We start from the raw sequence: 21,134 nt of genomic DNA, 5'->3' as shown, positions 1-21,134 counted from the left end.
CACCAGTCCTAGGTGCAACCTGGTGCTCGGGGTCACAGTGCTCCTCAGGTTTGGCTCAGCTGCTGTCCTGTCATAATGATGGGGACCAGCCAGGCCAAATCTGAGTCAGTGGCGTTGAGCTCCCATGCACCAGGTTGCAATGCCACTCACACAAATTTGGCCTAGCCAGCCCCCAGTCAGAGCAACTGGGCCAAACCTGAGCAGTGCTGCAACCCTGGAGGTGACACTGCCTGGAGTGGGGAGCTGAGCCCAGTCAGGAGTCCCAGGAGCCGCTGCTATGGTATGCATCGTGCACTTATCTAGTACTTACCCACGCTATGCAAGGTTCACATTAATGTAGTAAGAAATATTTAGGAAGCCAGATGTTTTTTGCACTGAAGCTATTTACTGGGTAGTGACAGGTCATTAATCTTTACAGATGGGTCCTAAATCCCAAAAGGCTGAGAACCACTGGCCTAGTGGATCGAGCACTAGACTGGGACTCAGGAGAGCTAGGTTTGGTTCCTAGCTCTGCTACCGACCTGCTGGGTAACCTTGGACTAGTCACTTCATCTCTCTGTGCCTCAGTTTCTCTCTCTGTAAAATGGGCATTGTGATATTGACCTCTTCTGTAAAGCAGTGTGAGATCTATAGATGCAAAGTGCAATGTAAGAGCTAGATGGTATTATTATTTGAATTGGTCGACTTGGTAATTCCAATAGGAATTTGATTCTTTTTATTCTCTAGTAGTTGTAGTAAAATCTAGTGTGGCAAGATGAGGGCTGGGAGCCTGGATCTCTGGGCTCTACACCTGAATTTGCCAGGTAGTGTGACCTTGGGGAAGTTTATTGAACTGCTCTGTGACCTAGCTTCCCCCTCTGTGAAGCAGGGCAGGTCCGAAGATCCAGACTCAGGGGAGGAGTAGGCTTCACATTGGTAAGTGACTCCATCTGAGCCTAAACTCGCCCTCTGAGGGGCTGGAAGAGAGGGGTATAGCAAGAAAATTAACAGGAAAGTGTAAGGAAGAGTCAGTTACAATACCCACCTCTCCCCCGGCATGCAAACTATACCAACTTTGACCCCCTTATACCTAGTTACAGACCTGTAATTCACACCCCAGCAGGATCCCCACAGACTACGGTCCTGCAACTCACCAGCTTTTTGCTGGAATCCCTTGTTCTAGGTCAGTGTAGGTGAGAGAATTGGCATATGCTGACATAAGAACTTAAAGCATGTATGAGAGGAGAGGTTTTAATTAACTGGCGCCGCAGAACCCCCCGCCACAGAAACATACACTAACCAAAGTGATTCCCTTTGCAGGTGATAGCCAACATGGCCGCAGCTTACAAGCGGGAGCAGAAGAGCATGAAAAGGAAAACGAGGAGCCTGCCGTCCCTTGCCTTTAAAGTGGAAGAGGGCGTGTTCGGCAGCAACGCTAACTCATCGCTGAAGAAGCTGAAGAAGAACCAGTTTATGGCATTTCAAATTGAGACCGTGCTGACACCTGAGCAGAGTATATCTGGAGTGAAGAAAACCAGCTAAATTCCGGGGTCTAACTCAGTGTCAACCTGCTGTTGTATTGGTAATCTTAGCATGAAGTGTCCTCTTAAGGTACCTGTGTGGAAGATGAATGCTCAGACCTAGGTCGCTCAGTGGCGAGGGATGGTAAAAGTTCAGATCTGGTGTGTCCGAGTACCTGTGTGGCCCCACTGCTGTAGTACCAGAGCCCCTCCCAAGTAGTCATGGATTTTTCCATACCATGTCCCTGAGAGATGTCATTATTCCCACTTTACAGACAGGGCACAGGAGCAGAAAGCGTTTAAGTGACTGGCCAAAAGCCCCACAGTGAGCATGATTAGGATTGCACTCATGTTGGTATAAATCAGGAATAACTCCATTAAATTTTATGGAGGTAATTGAGAGGAGAATCAGAGCCGCTAATCGGTGGCAGAGCCGGAAATTTAACCCAGATCTCCTGAATTCCAGGCTGTTGCCTTAGGCTGAAAATCGTGTCTTCCTACCAACAGCTTAGATCATTGTTGCACCAGGTCCCTGTGTGTCCTTTGAATGTGTAAATAGCCTGACATTTACACATTCATCTTGGAGGGGTCAAACTCAGAAAATGAGAAGGGTTTTTCTCTGATTGTCCAGCCAGAGGGAGACTTGGCCTTATGCTTTGAGCTTTCACATCCTACTCTTCCCTAAAATGGAATGAATTCTAAGAGTCCCATGCAGTCAGTTCCCATATTGTTTGGGGTTATACAAAGTAGCATGCAAGTCCAGAAGTGCTAGGGAATGTTGACTACTGCACTTGTGACAATAAAGAGCCTAGGTGTTAATATTGTTTTGTATATAAAGTAACTGCATCCTAGCCCTGTGATAAGGCATGTACAGGGGAGGAGGTTACAATAGTCTCATAGCTCTGAGATATGAGGGCTATTCTGATTTTGAAAGGAAATATTTATATGTCAGTTCTTGGACCTCTTGAAACTAGGTCCCTCACAACTCTCACCTAGGGTTAGGGGGTTAATTGAAAATCCTCTTGAGCTGACTGACTGCCTAAATCAAAGGCCTGTTTTGTATTTTCCTGTTGCTGGAGGCTAACGAAGCACTGTAAAGAATAAAGCATTTGGACGTTTTTTGTAGATAACATTTTCTTTCATGTGTATAACTTCCGGGCTGGCTGTGTGGTGGTCTGGGGTAAATTAGATCAGACTTTCGTTGCTGGAGAGGAAGAAGGGCGCATGCAGCTGGCTGGTGAACTTCTCTCTTCTTTGTAACACTGCCAGAAACTCTTCGTAATAATCCCCAAGTTGCTCAGGAGAAGGCGAGATGTGCATGGGAGAACAGGGCTCATTCCAGTCTTGACTTGCCGTATAACTCTGCCAGGGCAATGTGCATGTTTTCACTACCCACCTAGTTTAATTCATTTTGCCTCTTTATGACAAGATCATCCCTGGATCCTGCCGTGGCAGGGAAAGCGGATTGATTTCAGGATGGACAAAGCAATCTGAACTTTCCCTTTGGGACAGCTGTAGAAACTTTTTTCACCCCATGAAAAGGACATCAAAAAATGGGGAGTGGAGGAAGTTTGTACTGGAGGATAAACACCAATGTGAGGCCTTTTTGGCTGGAGAGCCATAGCTCCCAAGAGCCTGAAGCAAGAGGAGCGCAGCCAGGAGTTATTCCTCCGTTCCTGCTCTCTGCCACAGGGGCAGCTGGTGCTGTTTCTGCACCTTCTGCCCTTGCTCCTGGAAGGAAGATTGGGGAGGGCTGTGAGTTGCTGGCACAGCAGGGTAGTCGGGGGTGGGAAGGTTGGTACAAAGGCCCCAAACTTGTCACAGGTGCTTGCACTGATTATTCCCCAGGCCTGCTGCTCTGCTCAGGGCTGGCTCCAGCTTTTCTGCTGCCCCAAGTGGAAGGGGGGAAAAAAGGAGTAGCGGCACTTCGGTGGCAGCTTAACTGCACCATGGGTCCTCCCTCTCTTCCTTTTTTTGCAGCAGCTCAGAGAGGGAATGAGGGACCTGCTGCCGAATTTCCACCTTAGACCCAGATGTCCCCTTTAAATTGGCCGCCCCACGCACTTCCTTATTACGCTGGTGCCTGGAGCTGGCCCTGGCTCTGCTTCACTTTGCACTTTAAATCAGCATCACCATTTCCTTTGTTCAGCCTAAAAGGAACAGAGTGCAGGCAACACTAGGGCCCTAGCAGCTGAACCCAGGTACCTCCTTACACAGCAGGCTGGAGGCCCTGGGTATTGCAGGGTTAAAATTCAGGGGATGTGGCAGGAGGGTCTCACCCTGCACCAATCCCCAGTCTGACCCTGTGTTTATAGCTCCAGACAAGCTTGGCAGCTGTGGATCCCCAGGGGTGCGTAACCCTTGCCCTACCCAGCTTGAGCAAATCCAGCCAGGTGCAGGACTGGAGGCTGCAGCTAGGGGCTAGGAGAGCAGCTCTGGGAGCAGGGTCCCCTACTTAGCAAACCCCAGTGCAAACTGAGGCTTGCCAAGCCTCCAGGATTGCCCTGGAGTCTCCAGGCATTAAAGATTAATCGTTATTTACAGATTGTCATGTGATGAAACCTCCAGGAACATGTCCAACCAAAACTGGCACCCCCAGTGCAAAGCCCTGTGTAGGGCAGTGGGGAGCCCCCGAGGGATAGGACCAGTAGCCCACTGGGGCTAGGCAGATGCATTTACACGAGCCCCCGCTTGCAGCCCTGGCTCCTCCTGCGGTCAAGCAGCCGGTGCAAGCCAGGAGCCAGGGCAGGGTCCCTCCCCAAGGGCTTTAAGGTCAGGCCAGGCACGTGGCTGCGATTTCTCCCTCTTAGACCCCCCACCCAAAACCGGCTGCAGAGGTGGGCGTGTCCTGATGATGTCATCCGGGGAGGCTCCTCCCACTTCCGACCTTGTCTTGCAGGAGCAGGGGCCGTGCGGCTCCGCAATGATCCGAGTCTCCTGCCGCCGCCGGGCAGGTAAGAGGCCCCGGTCTGGGACCCTGTCTGCGGGGGCAGCTCAGCTCGCTGTACCTGCTCCATCGCTGCCCCGGGGAAGGGCTCGCAGCGCCGGGGGGGGCGCTGAGTTTGGGTCTCCCCCGGCTGTAAGAGGCGCAGAGTCTCTGGCTGTTGACGCAGGACCCGGAGGGTGAGTGAGGTGTGTTTGGAAAGATCAAACCAGGCTGGCATTAAGGTGACCAGATGCCCCGATTTTATAGGGACAGGCCCGATTTTGGGGTCTTTTTCTTATATAGGCTCCTATTACCCTCCACTCCTGTCCCAATTTTTGACACTTGCTGTCTGGTCACCCTAGGGTGGCGGCTGGAAACATCCACTTAATTCCCCTTCCCCCAGCACAACTGGGGACTTGATGTTTGCCAGCGTCTGCTGGCGCAGATCAGAGCTGGGACACCCTGGCTGCTTTCAGAATGAGGGAGAAGGAGGGTGGCTGGGTGGGTACCCCTGGGTCTGATCCTGCCCTCCTTTTACAGGTCTGTTGCATCTTATGCACATTTAACATGCGCAATTTCAGCTTTACGCTGTCGGGAAAAACAAAAAAAAAGGAGAGAAAAATAACAATTTAAATACTGTTTCTGTAGTGCGGGCGATTCCGCCCACCATTCAACTCAATGTAATTTTGACTATATGAGGTTTTCACTTTATGCACTAACTGCGGAACAGAACCCCCGCGTAAGATGAGTCTCACCTGTATATAATGCAAATCAGGTGTAACGCAGGTCAGGGTCAAAAGCCAGATCAGAATCAGGCCTCTTGTGCTTGCCCGTTTGCAATAAGTGCTGAGTGTTGTGTAGCTTGTCAATTTTATTTATTTGGTCTGGTCTGGTCCTCCTTAGACAACCCCCCCACACACACACATGTTAACATTGCAACAAAACAATACTCAGCTGTCAATGTCTGGGTGGGTTCAGAGCCCTTCCCTGCAGACAGAGATCCGGCACCGGGGTATTTGGAAGTAGTTCTGCTCGTTCCAGCTCTTGCTGTCTGGATTGTTAGCGGTTCCAATGGGAACAGACCCTGGCAGCAGCATGGGACCTTCACTGCACGTGTAGCGGACAGTGGTCTACAGATCGAATAAATTAGGGGGAGATTTTCAGAGGCACAAAGGGCAGTTAGGTGCCCAACTCCCCCTCACTGCCCCAGGGAATTGAGTGCTTAATTCTCCCTTGTGCCTTTGAGAAAAACGCCCCTCTCAGTCCTTGTCTACCCAAGAAAATTGACCAACACAGCTAAAATGGAATAACTGTTACTGCAGTCATTAATAACTATTCTGCTGTAGCTCTGCCGGTCAATTTCCCCGGCTATATAAGCTGTTAGAGAATTATTTCGTGAATAATAGATGACGATGATAAACCATGACGTTGGCTGAGGCCTCCAGTACAAAAGCCCTGACTCTTCTGCATGGGCCTTAAAGGTCACAGGCTGCTTTCACTGGAGGAAACATTTGCCCCAACCTCTTTGGACCGCAGAAGGGACCTCATTTCAGTGACCCCAGCAGGAGCTGTATAGGAGAAGGTTCTCACACAAACAGTGCCTTCAGTGGTTCAGTCAAGTCACTGATTACTCTAACCCAGGGCATGGTCATGCGACCTCTTGTGAGGTTCATTATTCTACCCACCCGTAACAGCATTTATGCTTCATTATTTATTTGTGTTCTAGTGTCCAGAGGCCCCCATGGTGATCAGGGCCCCTCCACATGGGAGGATGTGCAATTTGAAATTCCTTGTCTGCTGGCTGGTGATCGATCATTCCTGTTCTCTCCCTCGCCTAGTGTTAGCTCTGGACACAGACTGGTACAGAGCCTGCATCAGGATGAGGTAGGCACAGATTGGAGCTAATTCTCTTGAGCCGAAGACTCCAATGGTGGTTAAGCTAGAAAGCTATTAGGGTGCTTTTCCTGCAGATCCAGTAGGGGGAGCCAGATGATTACTGAAAGCTGGTTCACGTGGGCCAGAATTTCAGAAGTGTGGCTCCTATTTAGGCCCCCTAATGAATGTTCTCTTTGAAATTCTGGCTACTGATTTAGGTGCCTACATGGGAGCTGTTGGATGCTGAGCTTTCTTGAAAATCGGACCCTGAATGTTTATTTTTGTGCAACAGCATGAGCCAACACGTGTCGTTGGATCAATCGATTGCACTGCACTAACAGGACCCCGGGAAAGTGCAATCATGCACATTTGTGCCATGAGATTTAAAAAATGGACCCCAAGTTGTTAGGAGTCCTATCAACTGAGTAATACACCTTTGAAGTGGCTGCCCAGAGCTAGCCCTGTGTTGTCGGTTACATGCAGTGACTTTTGTGTTAAATTAAACCTGGCACTCTGTGCTTGGATAAATACACATTTTAAGGCAGAGTATCCCAGCGCCTACTTCTTGTTAATATCGCCCTGTCTTTGGGGTCTGAGCTTTGGGTTTCTCATTGCCCAGTCTTAGGGGAGAAGCCTCTTTCTTCTACCTTCTTCTGCCCCATTTTGTACTGCACAGCAGGGGAGAGTAATTTTGTCTTCTTTCTTGTGTTTTTTAGACTGTGGAGTGTGTCCTTTGTGAACAGTGGTGACTGAAACTGCCTGCTCTCTTGATTATTTGAAATCCCATATTTCAGGCACTTGATTGCCTATTTTGTTCCTTTGTAGAAAGGGCGAGAGAGGACTGGTTTGCTACCACAGGATCAGAAACTTCAAGGGTTTTGAAATTTGTTTCATAAAAACTAATTTCATCTTTGCCTGGAAGGAATTGGGATTTAGCAATATTTTAGGCCACTTTTTAGATTTTAGAAAAGTAAACGGAGGGTTTGTGGCTCTTGAGCCGTTTGGTGTTTTTGTTCTGTTGCTCCAGACTCCAATGATTTTATGAACAGGCAACCTTCATCGTAGATGGTGCTTAATAGCCAAAACTTTCCTTCATCCACAGGCTTTCGTCTGAAAGGTACTGAACTAATTCATCCCTAAACCAAGCCTGGCCTCCAGTGGCCAGCTCCAGAGTATGTCAGAACACATGCTGGAGCGCTCAGTCCTATTGGTCCAGGTCTCCAACTGCTAGGGACGGACTGGTTCTGTCCCACTATTCCGTCTCCATAGGAACAGACAAGAGGCATTGAAGTGAGAAGGTTGTTACTTTATTTGCCCTTTGAATTTTGTAAAGTATTTGTAGGGTTTATAATGAAAATAATAAGACCTCTGGGGTCAGGAACATGCTGGCATTTAACCAGGGGCTGTGTTTACAGCTGTTGTATTAATTTAGACAGAGAATGAATGGGCCAAAGGTGTTAATATAACCCAGTCACTGTTCAGTATTAAACAGCGTTAAACCAAGTTCGGGGTTTGGTATGGAGAGACCTCAGCCTGATTAGCACCATGGCAAACAGACCCTTACATTTTATGACCTTTTATTAAAGATACGGAAAAGAAGGAAAACCGGCTGAAGCATTTGAAATGAGAAGCATTCAGTAAGGCATTCATTTTAACAACATTGTTTGTTCCCTTTCCTTTAGCTGGAGAGAGTTTTTAGAAGGAAAAGGCCCTTGCTTGGCAGTCTCTTAGATGATATTAAAGATGGTAATAACTGGCCTTTTGGGGGAAAGAGAACTAGTGAGTTGAGATGGGCTGAAGCTGTTGCTCTTAAAGTCTGATCCCATTTAATTCAGGTGGTATCTGGGATTCAGCTGGAACTGGCAGAGTTGGGGTCTTATTTGGGCTTCTCTTCTTGGCCCAGTCTGGTTAGGACCTCTCTCAGGATCAAGGCCAAGAAGGACTGGGGTTCCAGGACATGGTGAGGGTGGCAGCCGTGATGGTGAAGCTCACTCCAGTAGATGCCGTCTGTTCTTCTCTATCCCACCCCCAAGCCTCTTTCTTTAAAGACCCCCAGAAGAAGTGGTGGGTGGAGTAGCCCAGCCGTTTATTATTTTGTCCACCAATTAGGCCTAATATTGGAGACACCAGTCTTGGTTCATTAATTTTTGGTTCCACATCTTCTGTCTTTACCAAGCATGATTTCAACGGTGTCATGGGATTATATCAACATGCCCTTTTTGTTTAGAATAATTCAATCTTTTTGTCTCCCTTTCATACCTCTTTCCATTAACATTTGTTATTATAAGTTACTGTGACATCTGATGACCTTTCACGTACTTTCATATGTGAGCTCACAATTAGGGTAAATTTGCAGGCCCGATGATCAGAATAGAGCACATGGCTTTCAGCATCACCAGCTGTTCCTTAAGGTCCAGGCTTTAGGTTTTCTTTCTCTTGAAAGATTGCATTTGAACTATCTTTTAACTGGTTCATTTGCTGTCTATAAAAACTTAGTTTTGTGGGGATCTAGTGATTTTTGCAACCCAAACAGACAGCAGGTTGGGGTCGTGCAGGACACTCAGGGAATGAAACTGATGAGGGGAGCAGAGGGACACCGGAACTGACCGGTTTATTTTCATTGAGAAGTGCTAAGAGTAAACACAGCATCAGGAGTAAAGAGTAAAATAGACTTTTCAGGTGCTGCCTGGTTTGAATCTAATGTACTGCCATATGAACTGGAACCATAAGCTCACTGAACGTTAAATCTCACCAAATGAGGGTCAATCTATCCTCATCATCATATCCGTTCATTATACTCCACACCTGAACCTAGCCCTCATGTGACCAACATACCCTCATATCTCATTGTCTGTACTTTGACAGGGATATTGCAGATTATGCATTCCTCATGCCATCCAATCTTAAAATGAATTTTGCACCCCTTAATAATCTGTATGTTATTCCCTGATAACCAGAAACTTCTACGCTTAAACTCTGTACTGTTCGCTTTTTAAAAAAACAAAACAATCATCATCTTAATAACCAAGGGAAGGAAATATTTTTGGCCCGAGTGTCCACCTGTAAATGAGGATAATGTTCCATTCCTTCCTTTGGAAAGTAGGAGTGAGATAAAAAGCGCCAGATAAGAACTAGATATTATTTATTTTTCTGCTCGCCAGGAAGTGCCCCCCTCCTTGCTTAAATAGTCTATTGGGCTGCTGGCGCCCTCGAGCAGTTTTTCTACCTTTGCTTTTGTTGGCTGCTGCGTTCCCACTTGGACATACCTTACACTTTAACCAGCCCTGGTGGAGCGAGCTGTCTTTTCAGTGTCTAGAAACTGGGGTCCAGCCATCTGATTTCGAACCTCTGCCACCTGCTTCTGTCTCTTGCAGCAAATCCCTTTTGAATCATATTCAGGAGCTCTTTTCGTGCGGGCACAAAGAGCCAGCCCCCTCTCTCTTGTTGGCTCGCAGTGGGGAGCTCGCAGCAGAGGCCAGGGGGACACTCCCTATCGCACACCCATCATGTGTTCAGAGAGCTGGTTGTCACCTGGGTTTAGCCTACAGCCGCTCTGGCTTCAGGGACCTGATCCGTCCAAGAAACATGAATAAATATAAGTTCTGGGGGTAGGGATGGTGCATGCCAACTTGGAGCCTGTCTGCCTTGATGGTTTCCCTTCACCACATAGTGCTCCTGTGGCGGCAACAGAGAGACATCACAGAGACATTTCAAAACAATTTGCTTGACATCATGTTCTGGGGACCTCCTGGAGCCTATTGTTAACACCGTGGTGCTGAGAATTGGGCTGTTCAGCATTGAAGAGAGTAGCTGAAAACACCCCATGACGCTACCTGTAGCCTAGAAATCATTCCTGGCCCTAAAAATTGGAACCATAGGGTCAGCCTGAAAAGCAGGCTCAAACTCAGGCATGTTGTACAGCTGTGGGCACCCCTTCTGCCAGCGCCCCGGAGTATCCTGATCTGGGAGGGCATGGCAGGGAATTGGCCTCTGGCAGAACCAGAGCTCTCACGTGAAACTAAACCGCAGTGCTCCACAGCGCTCGGTCCCCCTCTCTGCCACTTCATAAAAGTCACTGATAGTCTTGTATTGTTCCTTTCCCCATCCCAGGAAGGACTAACATGGAGGTTTTTACCTTGAACTAGGGGTTTCGCTGCCTCAAACTGCAATCTACCTCGCCCCAGAGTCAGATGAAGATGAGAGTCTGGAAGGCTGTGGCTTGCACTCTGGCGTTCACCAGCGTGGACGTGCTGGTGACCACGCTGCTGTACGTGCACAGCCGTAGCGGCAAGGACATTGTCCAGGATCTGAAGCACTTCAATGTCTTTAATTCCATGTTGGACGTGTGGGGGACATGTCTGTACAGGAGCTGCTTGCTTCTCGGCGCTGCCATTGGGGTTGCCAGGAACTCAACCTATGGCCCCAAGCGCCTGAAAGCATCCCAGACCTTCATCACCTTGGTCTGCCTGTTAGCCGGCATTTACGCCCTGGTCAAACTGCTGCTCTACTCGGAGGTCAGGAAGACTATTAGGGACCCCTGGTTTTGGAGTTTGTTTGCATGGACGTATGTGTCGCTGGCTGCAACTTTCTGCCTGTGGCAGCTGCTGTCTTCCGTCACATCCTCCAGAGAAGCCTTGGGGGTCAGTTCAGAGTCCAGGGCGGAAGCAGAGGAGATATGTGACCCCAGCCCTGTTACTGTGCAGGAAAAGAGGGAAGAGATGTCAGGAGCCACTATCCATAAGCTGCTGTCTTACACCAAACCAGATGCTCTCTTCCTCGGAATAGCCACTTTCTTCCTTCTGGTTGCTGCTTTAGGTGAGTGAATGGAGTTTAAAGGGACATTGCCAAGATCAAAATTCCATATTTTCTATTCATATCAGTTCTATAAAAATCACACCTGTCTACCCTGATGAAATCTAAATATTGGGCTTAAACAACCTTTTAATCTTCGTCTCACACCTAGATTATCAAGGCCAGAAACACCCTCAAAGATATTACTGTTCCCAGAAACCAATTAAACTCCACTGCTAACATTTGCTTTACCCGATAGCTCTGTGTTTGAAACCCTGCCTCTTGTTCTAATCAACTGTCTCTTATGCTTCTCCCATACAGGAGAAACATTCCTTCCTTATTACACTGGCTTGGCGATTGATGGAATAGTCATCCAAAAAAGCATGGATCAGTTTTCCACCGCAGTGGTGATTATGTTGCTTCTTGCTATAGGAAGGTAACTGCGATAGATTTTTTGTGCCTCAGTTATAAGAAGTTTATTACGTTGAGGTTTAAACCTTCTTCCATATTATTGTCCTGAACTGGCTAGTGGTTATATGAACCTCTGCTCGATGGATTAGGAACTGCTCACTCAGCTTTGTGTTTCAGGTGCGAAGCTGCTAACAGCAGTTCTCCTTTAGCTCAGGTGGCAGGGATGTGTCTATGTGGACCCATAAGATGTAGGTAATCCCTGCTCTTGCTGCGCAGTTCTGAGTGCCTGCAGTGTGGCAGCAGAATGACAACTGTGAAGCCTTAGATGGCCATGACTTTGTTACAGTATTTACAGACTCAAGAGGGAGGAGGGAAAGAAACATCCTAAACACTTGGTTTAGTTTTATCTTTCAAACATCCTTGCAGAGGACAAGGAGATTCAGAGGCAAAGCTTTGGCCCATCTCTGACTCTTCCCTGGTGACAGCTGCACAAAACTGGCAGATGCAGTTTGCAGAGGGACCAGATGTCACGCCAGCTTGTAGGTTGGTTTTGGTTAATGCAGCTTTGTGTCCCTAAGTCACTTGGCGGCATTCTGGGGCGAATGAGCCCCGGACTGAATGGCCATGTGCATCCTGCTTGCTGCTATAATGACAAGAAGTTTTTCATGGTTTCCATCTGAAACTGTGAAAGGGACCAGGGCTCAACTGAAAGGGTGTTTTTTTTTTTTGTTATGTTTAAGATTAGTTTGTACCAACCTGATTTTGGATTTTGTAACAAAAGTTTCTATTGTTTCTACTCCTGACACTTGGGTGTTTGTCTAAAAACGGACACATGGTGTTAATATGCAGTGGAAGCGTTGTCTAGTAGTGATAGCACACACCTGAGACTCTGCCACTGACTTGGCCATGCCACTTTCGCACTTGTGGGTCAGTTTTCCCAGTCTGTAAAGTGGGGATAATGAGATCCATCTCGGGGGTGTCAGACTAGTTGTCTGAGCAGCTCTTTGAGATCCCTGGGGTGAAAGGCACTTTCAGTACCAAGTATTATCATTGGCCCCTGTTTCGATATGTCTGCCTTGGGTCTGAGGGGGCCTGTATGTTGTGTTAAGGAGTGGATTTTGCGCACATTGTTATATAACGTCTCTTATCTGCAATTAGCTCATTTGCCGCAGGTATCCGGGGTGGCGTTTTTACGCTCATATTTGCCAGGCTGAATATTCGACTCCGCGACTGCCTCTTCAAGTCACTGGTCGCTCAGGAGACAAGTTTCTTTGATGAGAATCGCACAGGTTGGTTTCTCTCCCTCCATGAGATCAGTCTCTCTTTCAGCAGTCCAGCCTGATCGTCACGTGATGATGATCTCTGGGAGGCAAGTGTGCTTGGGACGCCACATTTCCTTTGTTTCTCAAGATATGAGAATACAGTCCTAGTAGTGATTGATCTGAAACACTAATTCACTGATTTCCAAGTACCTGCTAACAGTGTCTTGTCAGATTCATGGCCTAAGGGAATTCCATATAAATTCTGCAATCTAAAGTGAAGCGAGGTGCTTCGTTGCTCCTTTTGGAGATCAGAGTCCCCAGTTTATCCATAGTTTCTGACTGTAACATTCAGCATGGCCGAAAGATACCACGAAAGCTTTGGCTCTCTGCCCCTCCGCATCTCAGTGGTCACTAGTGGAAGACGGGGGCTCAGGGTATTCCTTAAGAACTACTACAGGACTTGGAGGGGAGGGGGAGAGGGAAAACTTATACAGATTCAGATTCCAGCAGCCCTGTTTCGAACCCATTTAGTCCCTGCAAGGAGCCAGTGCAGGACTGGGCCCTGCAGTACATCTGTCTAGTGCTTTGCCCAGTTGGGCTTTAGGACATGCAGAGAAGTCCCAAGCAGGTCTTGACAGCTGGTGTTTGCAGGAACCTGCTGGGCTGGTCACTATTCTGTGTGTTTTGGCTTCTCTACCCTGGGCAGGTGCCCTCCCTACAATATATAACCTGTGGTTGTTAAATAACAAATGTTCATGTGAACTGAGTGACAGCCCTAGAGGATGTAGGTACATTCAGCAGCAGGCAAACCGCCTACATACACCTGTACCCAGCAATGTGCCTCTGCCCTGTCTTGCAGGATGTGAGGGGTGGTTCAGTCTCCAGGGCCCATTCAGTACTTGGGCTCTGCTGAGATTGCCAGCAAAGAGCCTGATCGTGGTGGTAGATTTTGTGGTGGTCTCACCTTGACCGAGATGTGTCAAACTCATTTTCTGCCACCCACTGACCTGCCAGCAGGTGGTACAGTAACAGCTTCCAGTCACTACTGACCTGGCCTGGATTTGAATTGGGAGCCTAGATCTGAAAGGTTCTATGGCCCATCATGAACGGCTGCATCCCATGAGCCCCTGATCTGTGCACATGTCATTCTTGGTTCCCCAAGACCCTCCAGTTTGGCTCAGGGCACGTGCAATCACTACCTGCCTGTGCTGGTACGGAGATGGGGGCTGTGATTCCTGAAGCACTGACAGATCGGAGCTCTCCCCCACTCTCCTTTGCCTTGCAGGGGACATCATCTCCCGGCTGACCTCGGACACAACGATCATGAGCGACCTAGTTTCCCAGAACATTAACATCTTCCTGCGCAACGTGGTGAAGGCGACGGGCGTGATCGTCTTCATGTTCAACCTGTCCTGGCAGCTCTCTCTGGTGACCTTCATGGGCTTCCCCATCATCATGCTGGTGTCTGACCTCTACGGGAAATATTACAAGGTAAGGCAGATTGTTTGCATCTTTAATGTATGCTGAGTCCCTCTGTGTCCCCCCAAAGCAGGACTCTTCCATGGGCCAAGTGATCTAGCTGTGGGCTGGTTCTCATGGAGATCGGGGGTGAGCAGCAAATGAACTATCTCCCCTCCAGTCCGGCTGCCAGGAGAAGAGAGCAGGGCAGCCTGTGAGCTGTGGTGGCAGCACTGGACCCCAAACACTCCCTTGCTTTGCTTGTGCCTAAGGCCTGCTTTGGCTCCGAGGAGTCAGGATGGCTCAGTGGAGTTCAGAGAAGGATGCCGCATACAACAGGGATGCTGTATATGAGCCAGGGAAGGTGCAATCTGTGCTGTTGTACTGCCTCCTGCTGGCCATCCAGAGAGCAACATTGGCTGTAGCTCTTGAGCACCCAGAGTGATCATCTAGAAAAACGTGGGTTCCAAAGTATGCGGTGAAGAATCTTTAGGATACTGTTGCACCACAAGCTTTCCACAGGCCAGTTCCCAATCTTTGTTCCCTGTTTCTCTCTCCTTTCTGTCTGAAGTAGCCGGTGATCAGTTCTGCAGATCCACCAAGACAGAGAGTTTAACCAGACCAGAGGTGTTTCCCTTCATTTGCTGCTGACATGGAAAGACGGGGTTAGAACTAGCAGTTAATACAAATCCCCACAATAAGCTTTAGCTGGTCACAGCCCCCTGGTCCATCAGTCTAATTGTGGCTGGCTGTAGTCTCACCCATCACTTTCTGGAATGAGTCATTTCCCCAAACTGGATTGTGCCGCTCCTCCTGGCCACAAATCCCTAAATCAGACCTGTAAGGCTTTTCTTGTCCCAGTGGAAGTGCTGGCTGCATGTGCTATTGGTCTCGTCTCGTAAGATTAAACAAACAGATGTTTGCTTAGTGTTCAAAAGACCTTCTGTCTTGATGCTGGATTTCTCTGTTAACCAATTGAATGGAATTACAGGCCCTTTCGTAGCATGATCTTGGGGATATCAAAGGAATGCGTTCTTTACAGGGAAAGGTGTCTGTCTAATTTGTCTCCCCCCCCCCCCGCTCCCAGTTTGTGTGTGCAATACATAGTGCTTTCTCTATTCCTGTCTCTTTTTAGTCCCAATGTGAGCTCTGTTAGTCTATGGAAACAGTGGAATCCCCATTGCTTGGGACTTTTAGAAAAAGGACAAAACAACAGAAAATGTACCGCAGGGAGGAATCCCGCCCCAGTCCCCGAGAGAGCACTGGGATGATCTAATACAGCTCCTCCTCTGAGTCTACAGCTGTGCCAGCTCCATTGTCCTAACCTGTAATACCGGTTGGGGCGTTTGCGCACCTGGCTGAGTCTCATTGTTCATAAGGAGCCTCGTATTGCGCTGCTCTCTCCGACTCCTGGGCGAGAATCCTCTCCGAAGTGACATGCCCGCATTTCCGCTGGGTGGAGCACGTGAATCAGTACAGCCCACGGGCTGTGTGCCATGCTTTGAGAGATTTATCGCTCTCAACATCAGTGCCGTGGGGCAAATCCTGCCTGTGTGCATAGTCCTGCCCATGTGACATGCACATGCTGTAGAAGCAGAGGCACCGTGCCCGGATTCTGGCCAGCTGTGGCTCCCCTGTACGGATTCTCCACCCTCTCCCCAAGATTATTCTTGCTGGAAGTGTGTAATTGGCAAGTGGGGGAGGTTTGCATATTGCCATTGTCTGTTCAGAGTGTGCACATGCACAGACACCAGATTGTGCCCCCCGGTCCTAGGTTCTGACCTGGAGAACCCCTTTGTGGCTTCGGTCACAGGCAGCTGCTGGCTGTCCCAATGTGCTTAGAAATCCCAGCAGTACAGGCATTTGTGTTCATTTCCTGACTCTGTTGCAAACTTCCTCTGCGACCTTGGACAAGTCACTTAGTGCCTCCATGCTTCAGTTCCTCATCTGTGATGTGGGGATAATAGCACATCCTGTCTCCTCCTTTCGTCTATCTTTTCTATTTACACTGTAAGCTCTTTGGGATAGGAACTGTCTTTTACTGTGTGTGTGTGTGTGTGTGTGCATACAGTACCTAGCACAATGGGCCCGGGTCCTGACATCAGGCTCTAAACTCTATCATCATACACAAAGAATAATAGTGATTGGCCCAGAGCCACTGAAGGAGTCTGTCAGACCCAGTGGCAGGACTCTCTCTCAGTCCTGTCCTCCCACAACCCCTCTGTGGGATTCAGTCCTCTAGACTGACATACCAGCCCAGGGACAGTGACATGACCAATGGTCTCCAAATCCCTTTCCATCAGGTGTGCGGTGCATCCTTGGTGGGGGAGCACAACGAAACGGAACAGTAGCACCCTCTGGTAAGTACAGTCCTGCTTTCCCTTCTTTCCTTTGTTCACTGCAGAAGCTCTCCAAGGAGGTTCAGAATGCTTTGGCGAAGGCCAACAACACAGCAGAAGAAACCATTTCGGCCATGAAGACTGTGCGCAGCTTTGCAAGTGAGGACATGGAAGCAAATGTCTATTGGGAGAAACTGCAGCAAGTGTACAAACTGAACAAAAAGGAAGCTCTGGCCTATACGTACTATGTGTGGTCCAGTGGGGTACGTGCCTTGGTTCTATGAGCCACCTATTGTCACTGTGATGATACTGAGGGCTGGGAGGGGTTATGTTCTGATACTGCTCGCTCTCTGCTTTATGAACGTTGTAATACATTGTACATAAAAGGCTTGGGGTGCGGGGTTTAACAAGAGACACAAACTGTAAAGTCTGCTCACTATCCCCTACGCTTTATTTTCAACGCTCCAAACAAATATACATTTCTGTTAACGACTTTGAACAGCGTCAGCCAACAGGCAATTTCCTGTAGTAAGCAGCACTATAATTCAGCTCAGTCAAGGGCATTTGAAGCACGGTGTGCACGTTATTGCATTATGTACTTAGGCCAGCTAGTTTTTGGTATCCCAAGCTATAAAACAAAGTTTATGCGATTTGATCTGCTGCTCAGAAACAGACAGAACCATTTTCAGTGTAGTTTCTCTTTTGAAAGGCACTTTGTTGCCAGTCAAGCCTCGATTTCGGGGCTTCTCCTGGTAACCAAAGCAGTGCAAAATCACACACAACAGACCTGGTTCCACTAAATTCCTTTGTTGAAAGGTTTGTGAACCAACTCTGGGGTGACTCATGGCATTCTACCAAAGCCCTGCAAGATTTGTGATTTCTCATGGTTTGGATGCAAAACTAGACCATTTTGAGCTTTTGGGATCATCCAAAGCAAAACTCACAGCATGAACCGGCGGTGTCTCAGGAAAGTGAGAAGACCTGTCCAAAATGAAACTGACACATTTAGCTCAGCTCTAACAACCTCTTTCTCAGGGAAGTGCAGAGTCCTGAACTCAAGTCTTGGCAGATGAATAAAGGAGGAATTTGTTTTCATTATTTTTGGCTTGTAGAATGGATTTATTCGTGGCTTTGTATTCAACAGCTTTCACTGGCTAACTTTGACCTCTTAGCCCAGGAGTAGGCAAACTTTTTGGCCTGAGAGCCGCATCGGGTTTCGCAAATTGTATGGAGGGCCGGTTAGGGGAGGCGGTCATGGCCCAGCCCCCACCTTCTATCTGTCCCCCCCCGGACTTGCCCATCCAGACCCCCCCACCATTCCAATGACAGCCCTCTGGGACCCCTGCCCATCCACACAGCACCTGTTTCCTGCTTCTGACTGCCCCCTGCCCTCGCCGCCCCATCCAACCCCTCCTCTCATTCCTGATGGCCGGCTCCTGGGAACCGTGCCCATCCAAACCACCCCTCTCTCCTGGTCCCCTGCTGCCCTGGAAGCCCGGCCTGACTGGCCCCTTTTGGCCCCATCCAACCGCCTGCCTTCCTGATTGCCCCCCAGGCTCCTGCCCCATTCCAACACCCCCTGTTCCCTCCCTCTGATCTGCCCAACCCCTATCCACACCCCCGCCCCCTGACCGCCATCCCTAACTCCCCTGCCCTCTATCCAACCCCCCCCCGCTCCCTGCCCGCACTGCCTGGAGGCACTGGTGGTTGGGCACTACAGCCTTGCCACCCGGCTGGAGCCAGCCACACCATCGCCACCGTGCAGCACAGAAGCTCACAGCCCTGCCACCCAGAGCATTGCACCAGCAGCAGAGCGAGTGAGCTGAGGCTGCGGGGGGACAGCAGGGGAGGAGCCAAGGGCGAGCCTCCTGGGGCAGGAGCTCGGGGGCCAGACAAGACGGTCCCGTTGGCCGTAGTTTGCCCACTCCTTTCTTAGCCAGTGGAAGAGTAGATGAGTCAGGATTCATGTGTTCTGTATGCCACACTCTGCTACTCACTCATGTGACTTTGGGCAAATCATGGAACCATTGATGGGGGAGGGATAGCTCAGTGGTTTGAGCTTTGGCCTGCTAAATCCAGGTTTGTGAGTTCAATCCTTGAGGGGGCCACTTAGGGATCTGGGACAAAATCAGTACTTGGGCCTGCTAGTTGAAGGCAGGGGGGCTGGACTCCATGACCTTTCAGTTCTGTGAGGTGGGTATATCTCCATATTTTTGGGGGGCAGGGATAGCTCAGTGGTTTGAGCAGTGTCCTGTTAAACCCACGGTTGTGAGTTCAATCCTTGAGGGGGCCATTTAGGGAACTGGAGTAAAAGTCTGTCTGGGGATTGGTCCTGCTTTGAGCAGGGGGTTGGACAAGATGACCTCCTGAGGTCCCTTCCAACCCTGGTATTCTATGATTGCAAATTACCCACCTGAGAACCTGGAACAAAGAATGCTAAATAAATGCAAAGCACCCTTTATTTTTCAGTTCTCTTTCAAGGGTCTGATCCAACTCCCACTGAAGTCAGTGGAAAAACTGCCTTTGACACCACGTAAGAGTTGGATGAGGCTTTAAGGCAGCACTTCTTAGCATATGCACAAGATGCCTCAGGTGGCACATGACCGGGATTCATCACTGAAATACACTTAAGTAATTCCATTGTGATTTATAACTTAGTCTAGCATATTAGGCCCCAGGCCAGAGCTCCATGTACATTTTAGTGCCAATGTTTGCGCTGAACTTTACCTGTACTTTCTGGATTTCAGGGTTGACCTTAATTGCCCTTGAAAGAAACAGCTGCAGGGTGCCGCATGGTGGAACCACGGGCACATGTGGGTACCAGTGTGTTGCTCGTTAATTTCCATATACTCCAGCCTCTCATCTGACCCCTTAATGTAAACCACTGCTGACCCTGCCTATGCTTCTAAGTGTTTTTATTTATTTTTTCTTTAACCACATGCAGGCAGATTTCTGGTCCTGTGGCGTCCTCTGCTTGGATGCCAGCAGTGTTAATAACAGCTTTGCCAACCGTGGGCATAGAGAAAATAGGCTTCTCCTGGCATCTTCAGTCTGAAGTGAAAAGCTGGCATGTTTGGCTTGGTGAAAACTCTGCTAAAATATTCCCCTTTGGCCTCAAATGGGGCATTTAATCTGGTCAGGGAGTTCTAAGGCGAGTCATGTTTAGGTTAGTTCATTGTGTTGGTCTGCTTATTACATAGTCCTGCCTTGAGTGCAGGAGACTGGACTGAATGACTTCTCGAGGTCCCTTCCAGTCCTACGCTTCTGTGATTTGTGAGTCTTCGGCACTAACTTGGGGACAGAGAGGTGCTGAACCACTGCAGCTCCCAGGGAGGTTGATGGGATCTGCAAACTATTATTTCTTGTTGTTGAATTAGTATCGCAGCAGCACCTAGAGGTCCCAGCTGTGATCAAGGTTGAATTGTAGTTGGCACTGGCTACTCACAGTGAGAGTTTGCAATCTCAAGAGACAAGACAAAGGATGGGCGAGAGAGAGACAACATCAGAGCAAAGGATTGGAGACTGAGTCACAGGGAGATTGAAGGGAGTTGCCCATGGTCACACAGGGAGTCTGTGGCAGAGATAGGAACTGAACTCGGATCTCCTGAGTCCTTGGCCAGTGCTTTCACTACAAGATCATGCTTCCTTCCATTGGCTGGGGCTTTTCAGGATCAGAACTTTTAATTACAGCCCCTTGCTTGAGGAAACGTGTTACCGAATTAAAGAAGAGTGTCGTCCCCACTCACCCAAAAACAAAACAAAACAAAAAAACCTCTGTGTTCAAATGCCCATGATCCTTGAGGAAGTTTGGACTGGGAACTGAAAGTTATGCTTCAGACCTGTCTCTTTAGCCCACACTCTCTTACATATATTCATCTCTAAATTCAGTTCATCCCATTTTAATTTTCCATACAAATCAACTGTTCAGATGTTTCATGTTTTTCCCAATATCTGATATAACACCCCAGTCCTGCAGCATGGCTTGCAGTACAGTTCAGATCAAATTAGAGGCAGCCCAGAATCCCAAACCCTTCACGTTTCAAGAGGTGAGCAGAGCATTTGGCTTTGAATTCCCAGATCTGAATCCCGCTTCTGGGTTGGATCCTAAATCAGAAAGGGCCTGTTTTCTGCTTTGAATGCTGACAGTATCTATTACGGTATCTTGAGATTTTGGGCCTGTCCAGTCCAAACCCTGGCACTGATTCAACCCCCAGCCTGAACTCTAGCATAATCCAGAAACAAACAGCTTAAGATATAAGAACGGCCATACTGGATCAGACCAAAGGTCCATCTAGCCCTGTATCCTGTCTTCTGACAGTGGCCAATGCCAGGTGCCCCAGAAGGAATCAACAGAACAGGTAATCATCAAGTGATCCATCCCCTGTCCCCCATTCCCAGCTTCTGGCAAACAAAGGCTAGTGACACCATCCTTGCCCATCCTGGCTAATAGCCATTGATGGACCTATCCTCCATTAATTTATCTAGTTCTTTTTTGAACCCTGTTATAGTCGTGGCCTTCACAACATCCTCTGGCAAAGAGTTCCACAGACTGACTGTGCATTGTGTGAAGAAA

The 21,134-nt window shown here is 48.6% G+C and overlaps 1 protein-coding gene across 8 annotated transcripts in view; it reads left to right on the top strand.

Annotated features, from left to right (window-relative positions):
- Positions 1-4,394: 4,394 nt before the first annotated feature.
- The window catches only part of ABCB9 (ATP binding cassette subfamily B member 9), a 34,607-nt gene continuing 17,867 nt past the window's right edge, over positions 4,395-21,134 (top strand). For 6 of the 8 annotated variants that reach the window (XM_075060103.1, XM_075060104.1, XM_075060102.1 and 3 more), the window contains exons 1-6: positions 4,395-4,453; positions 10,411-11,115; positions 11,413-11,527; positions 12,661-12,791; positions 14,050-14,255; positions 16,627-16,824. In XM_075060103.1, the coding sequence (XP_074916204.1) occupies positions 10,491-11,115; positions 11,413-11,527; positions 12,661-12,791; positions 14,050-14,255; positions 16,627-16,824 (1,275 nt within the window). In that variant the 5' untranslated portion in view covers positions 4,395-4,453; positions 10,411-10,490. Of the gene's footprint in view, positions 4,454-4,533; positions 4,668-10,410; positions 11,116-11,412; positions 11,528-12,660; positions 12,792-14,049; positions 14,256-16,626; positions 16,825-21,134 lie in introns of those variants that run through there. The other 2 variants (XM_032800718.2, XM_032800717.2) reach the window with 2 other exon arrangements.

Source organism: Chelonoidis abingdonii, chromosome 22 (genome assembly GCF_003597395.2).
Source record: "Chelonoidis abingdonii isolate Lonesome George chromosome 22, CheloAbing_2.0, whole genome shotgun sequence".
Lineage (NCBI taxonomy): Eukaryota > Metazoa > Chordata > Testudines > Testudinidae > Chelonoidis > Chelonoidis abingdonii.
This window is presented reverse-complemented; position numbering and strand designations above follow the sequence as displayed.